Genomic DNA, 12,514 nt, shown 5'->3' on the forward strand with positions numbered 1-12,514 from the left:
TCCTTTGAGGAAAAGTTATTCCTTCCAACCACAAAATTGTGTTGTAAAAAGTAACAAGGAAACAGTGATACAAGATTGAAAGGAAGAAATTAATATCTTGGTGTCATCTTTTGTTTTCTGCATTAAGCTTTTCATTATTGTTCTTTCAATGGGAGATGGAGAATAAGAGAGAAAGAGACAGATGAGAAAATCAGGTGAAAAAGGGAGAAGAGAGTTGCGTGGGGACACAGGCGAACACGTGGTTGTCCGCAATGCCGATTTGAAATCAGGCACAATGTGCAATGTGTTTGCAAGAACATCCTGTGAGAATGGCTTGGTTGATATTTGAGACTGGTTTGGGATTTTATTTGTAAAGCATTTTGATTTCTTGCAGGAGAGTGAGAAATGGCGTGGGAGGAGGAAGGACTTTCAGCCTTAGTTTGGATGACAAAACTTGATTAAAGATTTGAGAATCTGCTGTCTAGTTTGAGCCAGTTTCTCATCGTTTTGCCTCATTCCAAGATGATCAGAGTTTCAATCCCATAAATTTAAAAAGAAGCTCTAGGCTCAGATTATTCCCAAGGGTGGAAGTGGAGGGGAGGCAGGAAATGAACGCTCAGTTACTATCCTGATGTGTTTGGATTTATTTCACCTAGAAAAGCCTCGTAGAAAACTTGCTCAGAAACCTTTATACAAAATTACTTCATCACTACCAGTTTCCCCGGAACATAACTGGGCAACATGTTCTTGCATTATGTTTGTGTCTAATTAAGTAGAAGGTTAATTTCCTCAGAACAACCTTCCCCTCCCATTTCTTCATCCTACTTCCTGCCCCCCATTAAAAAAAAATATTACCTCTGCCTCAAAAAAAACCCACAAACCATGAAAAACAAACTGAATTAGAAATCCTTAGACCGAGTTTCAGGCCCAGTTCTGCTTCTGACTCGCTTTGTAAACTTGGGTGGGTTAACTCACCTCTCTGAGTATCTGACTTCTGTTAGTAAAGCAACTAGGTTGGTTCAGATGATCTCCAGTTCCTTCAAGCTTTTCTGTTGTAGGAAGTAAAAAAGTAACCCAATCACCATTCCTGCTGACAAGCAGCTTGTCATAGTGAAAGAATTCTTTGCTAAAAGTCAGGAAGCTGAAATCAAATCCTGGCTCGTTACTAACGAGTTGTGTAAGCCTTGCAAATCATGTAACCTCCAAGGATTCCTTATCTGTAAGGAGAGGAGATGGGACCTGCTGGGTTCGCGAGTTGATAAATACATCCCTCGGCCCTCGTTTGAGAGACAGACACAAGAGTCATGCAGCTGGAGAGCGTCCTCATCAGCTTTGTTACTGGTAAAGGCTGGGTTGTAGAACATGCCACCGTGGGCTTGCTGACACCTCACCCGTCCCAGAGACAGACAACCACAAGCTCTCTCCCCCACCCCCCAACCCCCACCCCCAGACTCCTTAAGCAAGGAGGGAGCTGACCAGAACGCTCAGGGCAGGCCGGCAGCTGAGGGGACAATAGGGTGCACTTGGGGAGATGTACCTCTTCCTCTGGAAAGGAGTGAGTGAGGGTCCGAGTGAGGCCAGGGGTGTCCCCCTAATGCAGTGGCCCTGCAATTGTGATCTCCACACCAGCAGCATCAGTGTCACCTGGGACCTGCTAAATCAGAATGGCGGGAGAGCCCAGCAATGGCTCCGGAGAGTTCTGATTGGAGCTGCAGTTTGCAAACCACTGCTCTCGTGGAAAGCCATTCCCTGAGGAATGGGGAGTGAATGTTCCTAAACAGAAATCACAGTTTCTAGGACGTTTTCTTGTGACAGGTTTCTCACAACTGTGGTGCATGACCCTCTCTGTTCTGCGACTGATGTAGGTGCTTGGCTGGTTACTATGGTGATCCCATCATTGGGTCGGGAGATCACTGCCGCCCTTGTCCCTGCCCAGACGGTCCCGACAGCGGACGCCAGTTTGCCAGTAGTTGTTATCAAGATCCTGGTACTTTACAGCTTGAGTGCGTCTGTAATCCTGGATACATTGGTAAGTAGTGTGCAGACTTTCAAAGGAAAAGATGGATCTTTATGAGTTGAGTTGTTCATGAAGAATAAAGCTGAAGAGTGAGCCAATTTGGTTTCATTTTTACAATCCTTAATTAAAAGTGAAGGGAATCTGAAATCTAAGGATGCTCTTTTCCTGTTTGGCATGTGGGATAGAGTCAATTCTTGAGTCTCTGTGATCATCATGTTGTAATACAGAGCAGGATAGCAAGCTCATTGAAATCCATATATGAATCTGATGAACACTTCTGTTACTAAGCAGTAGAAAGGTGAATTTGCATTTTACTTCTCCCTTCCCTTATCCAACTCCTAGCAGAAGAGTCTCAGGGCAGTGAAGTGGCCAAATGGTGGGCAAAAGGAAGAAGAGAGTATCACCTAGGAAGCTAGGGTCCCCTCCCCACATGACTGAATGGGTCAAAGCTCGATTTGTTCCTTAGTGTTTATCATACATTATCTGTCAACGCTCAAGGAGTGTAGCTAGCTGTGAAAGTAAACTCCCTTTTCTTTCATCCTTGATGCCACTGTTTCACATACTAGGTATGCTTATCCATAGCTCAGTAAATATTTGCACGCAGTTTCAGGATTCTTTAGAAAAGGAAATTGGTTATCATTATGGACCCCACTTTGGGTTGCTCACGCAGGAGCCCTGATTTTTCAGTTCGAATAATCCTTGGATTAGGACTTAACATCAAGCCGAGCTTGACGCTGTTGGATCATTATTTAGTTCCTAATCTGCTGCATCCCTGGATAATGAGAAGCTGAAGTCTCATGTGCTAGAACGCGTCCAACTGTCCGTGCCCTGCTGGGGCCTCTGAGCCAGGCTGCAGCTGTGTTACACATGACAAAATGCTTCTTTCCCCTCGCAACTAAAAGCCCATTTTTTTCCCCAAAGGTGTGGTCATCCTGGGGGGTAACGAGAGCAGTGAGGAGCGGGGTGCCACCTGGGTTGGCTCTCTGGGCAGGCGTGTCGGGGGACGAGACCTTTCGGTCAGCAAGCTGAAGGCTTTGTGCTTGGTTTTATTGGACAATAGGCTCCAGATGCGACGACTGTGCTGCAGGCTTCTTTGGCAATCCCTCGGATGTTGGGGGGACGTGTCAGCCTTGTCAGTGTCACCACAACATTGACACGACAGACCCAGAAGCCTGTGACAAGGAGACCGGGAGATGCCTCAAGTGCCTGTATCACACGGAAGGGGAGCACTGCCAGCTCTGCCGATTCGGGTATTATGGAGACGCCCTCCGGCAGGAATGTCGAAGTAAGCCGCAGAATCATTTTGCCACTCATTACAATGATTTCCACTTTCCTCATCATCGGGCGATTTTATTCTTCCACTGTCTCATTTGGCAAAACCCTTGTTCAGATAGGTAAAGTTTCACTTTCAACAAAAGAAAGATGAGACCGATCCTTTTTTTTTTCTTTACGTCCTCATCCTCTGGCAGGACTGAAGTCCCAAGATGTGGCTCAGTGCCTGAGAGAGAGAGAAACAAGGAAAAACTATGTAGCTGTCACCATGATAAATGCCATCCGATAAAGCATATTGATTTTACATTCTGCTCATGCACTAGCTGATTGGCTGGGCCTCATAGATCCTAAATGCCCACTCTGGACTTCCTGCATGTCATTGGTGATAGAGCCTTCCAGATTAAGGAAAAGAAGGAAGTAACATCTTTGAAGTCTCTCTTTCAGAACTCAGTATTTATCTTTTATCAAGGGATCGGCCACACTTCCTGCTGCAGCCCCCAGGTCCCTGTCTTTGTTTATACAAACACTAGCGGAATGTTGAGGACCAGCAGGACTGGATTCCTCAAAGCCTTACCAGCTTAAACAGCTTCTACCTGCTATGTCCCAGTGTTCATTACTGCTCTTCCCTGCCCACAGTTGGAAATCCTTAGGTCTCTCAACCCTCATGGCGTATTTTTTTTTTTTTAAAAGATTTTATTTTTTTTTTCCTCCCAAAGCCCCCCGGTACATAGTTGTACATTCTTCGTTGTGGGTCCTTCTAGTTGTGGCACGTGGGACGCCGCCTCAGCGTGGTTTGATGAGCAGTGCCATGTCCGCACCCAGGATTCGAACCAACAAAACACTGGGCTGCCTGCAGCGGAGCGCGCGAACTTAACCACTCAGCCACGGGGCTGGCCCCCCTCATGGCGTATTTTTTATTTCCAATGAAATCCTCAATTTTCAAATGATTCACCAGCGGCTTATTAAAACTGAGTATTTTGAGAATAATGCTAGGCAAAATGGGTCACGTGTGTCTGCCTGGAAAATGTCACAACTGTGTAGAACATCGTAAGAATTTCTGAAGAACGAGTTTGAGATTCTTTTTTCATCACCTCCATTTCTTTCCTCGCTTGTTGGCATTTCCAGGTCGAAATCTGGAGAGGGAAAATGTCACTGTTGGATGTAGCTAACCTTTGCGTTGTCCGTATACTTGTGAATGTGACTAAGTAAATCTGGTCGCACCGTTGTTTTTCAGAGTGTGTCTGCAATTCCCTGGGCACTGTGCAGGAGCACTGTAACAGCTCTGAGTGCCAGTGTGACAAGACCACTGGGCAGTGCTTGTGTCTTCCTAATGTGATCGGGCAGAACTGTGACCACTGTGCGCCCAACACCTGGCAGCTGGCCAGCGGGACCGGGTGTGACCCGTGCCACTGCGACGCTGCTCATTCCTTCGGGCCATCTTGTAATGAGGTGAGGTGCATGGCCGGGGTGAGGCCGTGGTGGCGTAAGGAAAGATGCCTTTAGGAGTCCAGGTGACAGCTAGCCCATTTGGTTGCTTTGCCCCAATTAGAGAAAGGCACCCCATGGTCGCAGCCTTGCACCAGAGCACACAGCTTTGCAAACACAGCACAGACTGGATGTAAGCCCTCACTCGTCCCCCTTGGCTGGGACTGCCCTCTGTGTACAACCGTGGCAGAGACCCCATATGCTGCCCCCACAGCCTTTCAGGGCAGTGCCCCAGCTGCAGGTGCAGACTTACCCTGGCATGGACAAGGCTGTGCTGTTCTCTTTAATTTCTCTTTAATACCTGGCTGCCGAATCAAACTTCTTTCTTAGTCACACAGTCTGAAAGGAACCAGATAGCCAGGCAGCATTGTAAACAGTGCTGTTTCCTGACACACACTAAGAATGAAGTGCTCCCTGCGGCAGGTGAGTCACAGGTGGCCCAGGCTTGTTGGTGATTTGTGAGGATGAGAGGGAGAAACATGTAAATAAAGTGTCACGTGCTCCGGGCCTTTCCAACCCCTGGTGCAGAGGAGCAGTTAGGAGAGGTGGCCTGGGGCCCTCAGCACCCACGATGGAAGGAAGATCCCTTGTCCTGGTCGGGATGGAGAGGACTTCTCAGGCAGCCAGTCAGTCCCACTTTCCCGAAGAGCAGGTGGAAGAGAAAATGCGGACTGGCTTCTGCCGCGCAGCCGCCTGACTGAGGTCTGTTTTCTGGCTGCAGTTCACGGGGCAGTGCCAGTGCATGCCTGGGTTCGGAGGTCGCACCTGCAGCGAGTGCCAGGAGCTCTTCTGGGGAGACCCCAACGTGGAGTGCCGAGGTGAGGTGTTCTCGGGGGGTGTTGATCGAGTGGAGGGAGCAGATGTCTGCAAGAGCTTTTTATAAACCCTAAAGCGCAGCATAAATGTATTTGTCTCTGAAACCTCTATGTTTAGTTACAAAAGAAATTCATGCTCATTGTTTAAAAAAAACTCTAACCAATCTGGCCCTGTAGAAGTGTAGGTAGCAAAAAGTGGACCCACTCACTTCTCCAGGTCCTTTCCCCAAGGGAAATGTGTCTGCACAGACAAATGCACATACGTACCACAAACACACACACGATTGTCTTTGCAAATGCTTTTAACCAAAATGCTTATATTAACCATATATTTCTGCAGTTTATTTTTCCCTCCTCTGAACAGTATTTTGTGGCCAGCCTCCTTGTCAGCTCATGCAGAGTTGTTCTGGCAGGATCGTTTGAGTCCAGTGTATCAAGTATTCTGTGCTGACAGTTAAACCCCTTGGGGTCTGTGCATGTGAGTGATGTCCCCACCAGTGGGGGCTGCAGGGCGATGTCGGAGAGCCTAGTGCACCACAAAGGAACAGGTGACAAGAGCCCCAAGTCTGTTGAATGTGAGTAGAACCCAGATTCCCACTTAGGCTTATGGTAAAATAGGACTGTGAGGGAGAGCTTGACATTTTCTTAAGAAGAAAAACTTCTTAAAATCATGTGAATCATAAGGATTGCTTAATTTTTGCGCTGTTGCAATTTTTTTTTTTTGACCTGCCAGATTATTTTCCAGCTCTTAAAGTGAAAGCATTTGTGGAAAAATTTTTAGTAGACTGTTTCTGTTCTGTCCTCCTACTGTTTCTTGCCTGCTTGGGTTTTCTTCCCTATGTTTCAAGTTGGTCACTATGGATAAATATCTTCTGTAGTTTCTTATTTCCTCTTTGATTTATTTTCTTTGTTGCACATCTGACATTCTAGGTCCCTGTTGGACTTTAAATTAAAAAAATGACCTTTTTCTTTTTTGGAAGCAACCGTAGCGAGAAATAATACAGATCTTCAAGTTAGCAGTGCCTTCAGTATCTCCTGTGAACGGTCAGAAACCTAGGTACTGTGTGTTCCTTCAGTTAAGCCGTCTGTTCTTGAACAGCAGGAAAGCTTCGAGCAGTGACAAGACCAGAACAAATGGCGTGTGCTTTGTTTTTTCGGCTGAGGCTGAGCCAGAAGGGTTTGGACCAACATCTTAGATGAGAGGAAGGTTTGTTCCACAGAAGAGGTGGTGTGGGCCCTGTCGATAAACAAGTGCTTTTTTATTCATCATTCTTCGGGCAGGCGTTGGTTCTTAGTGGGATCTGGTTTTCTATTACAAGGTCCGCGACATTCATTGGACCACTTGCTCCAAGTTGTCTCCTGCAAGTAAAACCCTGCTTGCAGTCTGGTTTCTCCAGGCTCTAACCACTGTTCTGTTAAATTCCTCAATCTTTTGTGAGGCCCCAAAAGCTTGATTTTCTCCAGATAATGGGTCTATCATTGCCTATAGCCGGATTCTATCAGCATGTGTCATTGGCAGAATGGCTCTGGCTGCCAAAGCTTTCTGACCTTTGCTCCGTCTAAGCTTCGTTAGCATGAAAAGCCTGTTCCCCGGAGTCAGAGTCAGTCAGAGGATTGTTCATTTAGGACTCAGAACTTTACCCCTCACCCTTTTCTCTTTTCTTTACACTTTCAGCTTTAAATCTGCCCCAATTGTGGCTTATAGAAACAGTGTCAACTTGTTTAGGTCAAAAGTTAGATCCTGTTTTAGAAACCTTGCAAAGAGTGAAATCCACGGTGTCGATGTTCACCAACTTCTTTGTTCGTTTTATTGAGAAGAAAGGTCAGCTTATTACACAAGAAACTGACAATCGGGAAAACAAACAGGCAATGCACAACAAAAGCTGAGTATTCTGCAAGGAAACGTGGTCTGTATGAGGAGAATGCACAAGAAACCAGACATGCCCAATACCTCTTCCTTTCCGCTCCTCCCTTCAGTATTTCGTTACTGTCTTTAAGATCACCTGAGAACTTGAGTTAATGAAGGAACTGTAGAGACCATCTCCTTTATGGTTTTCACGTGTGCTCAGTGGATCCCAGCGGCTCGAGGGCCGCAGGGATGCAGGCAGGTGAAGAGATCCCATAGTAGAGAGCATGGGTTCCGGAGCCAGGCTGTCTGGCTTCACACCAAGCAAATGTACATATTAGGATGAAACTAAGTCCCTGCTTGTCTCCCCCACCCTAGCATACGCCCCCTTTCTCAGTTTGGTACCAATGTTTTCCGTCCTCTTTCTGTGCACTGACATACATACATCATACGTATACATACATAGTTTTAAAAAATATTTACATGAGGAATTTGTTTTTCAAATCTTAATCTCTTTCAGATCTTTCCATATTTGTGACCCTAATATTATGATCTGAGTCTTGACATCCCTTCAGCTCACACCCAGCAGGCAGAGTTGGTCCAAGCCCTTTGGAGGTATTATAATCTTCTCCATGGAGGATGTGGGCTCAAGAGAATGGACCCCAGGAGATTTTGTCAGGTTCCAGATCCAGGGGTTCCATCCTCTCCTTGCTTTCCTACTAAATTATGTCATCTCTCCAACCTCATCTGTAGGCTTTTATTTTTAATGGGGACCAGAAAGCCCCTTTCCCAGAAGTGTTAATGTCAGGTGGAGTTGCTCACTTAGTTGCTACCTTTGGCAATTCAAAGTGATAAAATGTTGTTGCGTCTTTGGGGATGTTAAGGTCCATAGTGTCTCTCCTTTGTGACCACACTGCCTGAGCTGGAGTGGGGCCATTTGGAAATTTGGGTGGAAGGGGGAGGTGGGGGTGCATTTTTGGGTCATCGCCATGATGGGTGGCCACTATAGGCACTTGGTGTCGGGAGCCAAGGACGCTAAATGTCTTGCAGTTAAGACAGGCTCTCACACAGAGAGTGTGTTGGATCTCAGATGCTTTTGACACCCTGTGGAGGAAGCTCATAATCTCCGAAGCACCCAGAGAGAGTGAGGACTGACTTGATGTTGGGGAAGTCGTTGCCAGCCACAGGGCCTTGTGCATACGGGATGGCAGTAAGAGTGGGACCAGCCTGATCTGATGAGGGCAGGGACAAAAAGGCAGATGCAGGCCGAGTTCAGGGCTCTAGTTGTACTGGAATGTAGTCACAAATGGAAATGGGAGGACAAAAACTTGAAGGGACAAGGTCCGGAGACCAGCAGGGACAAGAGCAGGTGTCATCTGAAATTAGAGGGAACTGTGCGAAAAGAATGTGACCGCTTTTCTCAGATTACATAATGAAGTGCCAGAAGTCTTCAACTGCAGATCTTTCACTGCACACGGTTCGTTGGAGGGCACAGATTTAGACTTTCTCATGCCACCTAGTTAACTATACGCTTATAGAAAGACTTAGGTCATAGCTAAGTATTCTGCTTATGGAAAAAAATGTAGTTATGTAAAAGACAAATGAGTGGAGCCTCAAAATTGTAAATTGTTGAATGTTCCTATTGTCCAGGCGGGTTGGGGCCCGTGGCCGATCGTGCCAAGTCTGAACAAGCCCATCTCTGTGCTGGGATGGCGGGAGAATTTCATCCACCCACCACTGAACGTGCCGGAGGAAACCTCAGCTTGCAGCGCTGCGTTGTGCCCCTCGGGAGTCAAAGGTCACATGAGGAATCTCTCTGTTGATTCATAGATAGCGAAGGGAGGGCCTCTGGCTCTTGGAAAAGGCCAGTGTCTCTTAGACCCAGGCAAATTAGGAATGTGGGGCATAGGTGAGAGGCTCTGGGTAGTGGCCATTTTCCCATCATGCTTGTTTCTCATTTCAAATTGTTTTTAGTAGAAAAATTAACTACATTCCTTTGCTCAGACATGAAGTTTTAGAATGCTTATATTCTTTTTTCAGACTAGGATTCATTGACAGTTACCCACCTTACTCTTTATTTCCAGTACGACTTGGGAAATCAGATTTAATTTGATTCTTTAGAGACCCACAGTAGTCTTGTTCGTAGAGGGAAGGCAGTCTTGTAGAATCTTATCACGGATTCTGTGCGTCCCCGAAGCAGTGGGCTAGGCTAGAGGTAGGCAAACGACAGCCCATGTGCCAAACCAGCTTCCTGCCCCTGTCGGTGAGTGAAGTTTCTCTGGAGCACAGCGTGCCGGTTTGTCTGTGTGTCATCTGGGACTGCCACCATGCCACGGTGCCAGGGCTGAGTGTCGTGACAGAGCCATATGGCCTGCAAAGCCTAAGTATTTATCATCTGGGCCTTTCTGTGAAAAGTTTGCTGACCCCTGGACCAGACAGCCAGCTCACTTCTGCGGGCGAAATCATATTCATTCTCCACCTTTCATTCTCAAACCGAAGTTATGTGACTGAGACCAAAATACAGGTGGGGCTGGGGGAGGCGGAGGATTTAAAGAAACAGAAAATCACATTTAAGAGATTAAAAAGAATTTACATTTCGCTTGCTTGTGGTAAAATAGAAATGTCTAGGTAAAGTATCAGTCTACCTTTTGGCTTTATAGCAACTCCTGGAGTCCCATGGTACTTTGAGGCAAGGTCCCTGGCAGAAGAAAATAAACCCTGTCACCTGGTTTTAGGATACAGCTCTTCCTCTGTCCCCAAGCAGATGTAAGTTGTATAAGGAAAGGTGGATAAGCAACACAACGTGGAGTGATGCCCAGGGGTACCTGGTGGGGGTGGACACAGCAGGGAAGAGCTGCTAGCTGAGCGGGAGGCCCTGGCAGGCTCCGTGGGCAGATGGGGTGCGTAGGGTAACATGGCAGCGGGAGGCAGGACGCAAGGGCTGCAGACCTGCCAACTGTCAGAAGAGGCAAGACCGCTAGGAATGGGAGTCGTTAGACAAGGTTTCATGGAACAGGTTCGCTCTCGTGGTTGTTGACAGAGAATCTGCTGTGTGCTGCACACTTTTAGGGATATTGCATGCATATTCTTGATTTTGTCCTTACAACAGCCAGCCTCTGAGGGTACGTTTAATCTCCACTTCACAGTTGAGAAATCTTAGGCTCAGAGAGGGTGAGTGACTTACCCGAAGACAAATCGCAAGGGAGGGCAGAGCTGGGAACTGAAGCCAGGCTGTACGGCCCAGTGTCCCTGCTCTTCCTGCAAGGCCTGGTGAGTCCTCAATGACAGCTGATATTTAGAGAGAGGGAATTATTGTCCTGGCTAACGGACAAGTAGCAGCAAGGCTATGGGGCGGTGGGGGGTGAGATTCTGTTTCACCAGATTATGAAGAGCCTTGAATGCCAAGCCGTTGAGGGTGGGCTTTCTGCAGTGGGCAGAGGAGGTCTGAAGGAGCAGAGAGAAGGATAGAAAGCAAGCAGAAAAGCTGCCCCTGCTGATAAAGAGGTACCTAGGCTAATGTTTCCCGTTCGGGCATTGACTCGCTTGCGTTTTCCTCTAGGCCTCACTGTCTGTGAAATGGGTGTACTGTTCTTCATTTATCTACCTCTTAGAGATGGTGTTTTAAATGACGAGAAACCTTAGTAAAAATAGAGGAAGCCTCCTGACCACATAACCAAGGGTGTATTTACAGATGCAGGTGGAATTCTTGTGGTTCATTAAAATGCTTACTGTCTCCTTTTAAAAATGCTATTCTTCATCTTCATGATGTATTCATCTTAAAGATCTGGCAACAACTTTTGCTATATACACTCCTCTTCTTTCTAAGGTCAAGTTTCTGATGCTCTGCCGAATAATGCCATTTCTTAAAGCAATGCCGAGCTGCACATCCCTCTGGACTCCTATCCTTTTCCTTAAAAGAAGAGTAAACCCATTGGACCTCATCAGAGAGAGCCTGCACAGTTAGTTTATAATGTTTTAGGTCCCAGTGAATGTGAGAGACGATAGGAGAGTCTCCATAATTTTAGTGTCCATGAAGTTTTAAATTGTCAGGTGAGAACCAACCTTTCTGCTTCAGCTGAAAATACTTTTTTTTTTTTTTTTGCTGAGGAATACTGGCCCTGAGCTAACATCCGTGCCCATCTTCCTCTACTATAATACATATAATGTGGGATGCCTACCACAGCATGGCTTGCCAAGCAGTACGTAGGTCCGCACCCAGGATGCGAACCGATGAACCCTGGGCTGCCGAAGCAGAACGTGTGAATTTAACCACTGCACCACTGGGCTGGCCCCTGAAAATTCTCTTGAGGGTCTTTTTAGAAGGTCACAAATGTTGGCCTTCTGGTGCTTGCCTCCCAGGGACCCCATTAGAGAAGCAATTCTGGAAACTCAGTAGGCAGGGAAGGAAGCTCATGTCCACAGGCATTTTAGCAGTTTCCCAGCTTCAGTTTGAAATTAAAACCTGACGCATTTTAGAGGAGTCATTTGGCATCCTTCCAGAGAAAGTTCAGGATCCACTTTTTTCCGATGATCAGACTGCAATCCAGGCATCTGTGAAATGTGACTCTTTGCTTTTCACTTGGAGGAAAGGAATGTTGGTCAGCTCACCTGAACTGGTCCTTGTTGTCTTGAGAGCCGAACCTCTGCCGGCCCTTTGGAATGCTGGTCTGGAAGGGACAGGATCCAGAGATCAGCCAGGACAAGAATAGGTGTCATCCAAACTAGATGGAACTGTGGGAAAAGAATAGGGCTGCTTTTTCTCAAATTACATAATTAATTGCCAAATATGTTTCAATTGCAAATCTGTCAGTTGAAATGGTCTGTTGGAGGACACAGATTCAGACTTTCTGGTGCCGCCTCGTTAACAAAATGCCTATAGAAAGACTTAGGTCATAGCTGAGTATTCTCCTTATGGGGAAAAGAGTAGCTCTGTAAAAGACAAATGAGAAAAGCCTTGATGGAGTGCACTGGCCTTTTGAAATCCTCCAGTTTGGGGCCAGTATTTTCCTCCTCAGAGATGGCCATGACAGAATGAGAGCAAGACATGCCTTTACCAATGAAATAAATGAAAAATTATTAGACTAAAAACAAATTGAACAT

At 46.5% G+C, this 12,514-nt stretch overlaps 1 protein-coding gene across 1 annotated transcript in view; it reads left to right on the top strand.

The window, feature by feature from the left end:
• Positions 1–12,514, top strand: part of LAMB1 (laminin subunit beta 1) — a 69,241-nt gene that overhangs the window by 38,710 nt on the left and 18,017 nt on the right. The window contains exons 21-24 of the mRNA XM_014831846.3: positions 1,845–2,008; positions 3,057–3,281; positions 4,503–4,717; positions 5,475–5,571. Coding sequence (XP_014687332.1) covers positions 1,845–2,008; positions 3,057–3,281; positions 4,503–4,717; positions 5,475–5,571 — 701 coding nt within the window. The remainder of the gene's footprint in view (positions 1–1,844; positions 2,009–3,056; positions 3,282–4,502; positions 4,718–5,474; positions 5,572–12,514) is intronic.

Source organism: Equus asinus, chromosome 1 (assembly GCF_041296235.1).
Source record: "Equus asinus isolate D_3611 breed Donkey chromosome 1, EquAss-T2T_v2, whole genome shotgun sequence".
Classification (NCBI taxonomy): domain Eukaryota; kingdom Metazoa; phylum Chordata; class Mammalia; order Perissodactyla; family Equidae; genus Equus; species Equus asinus.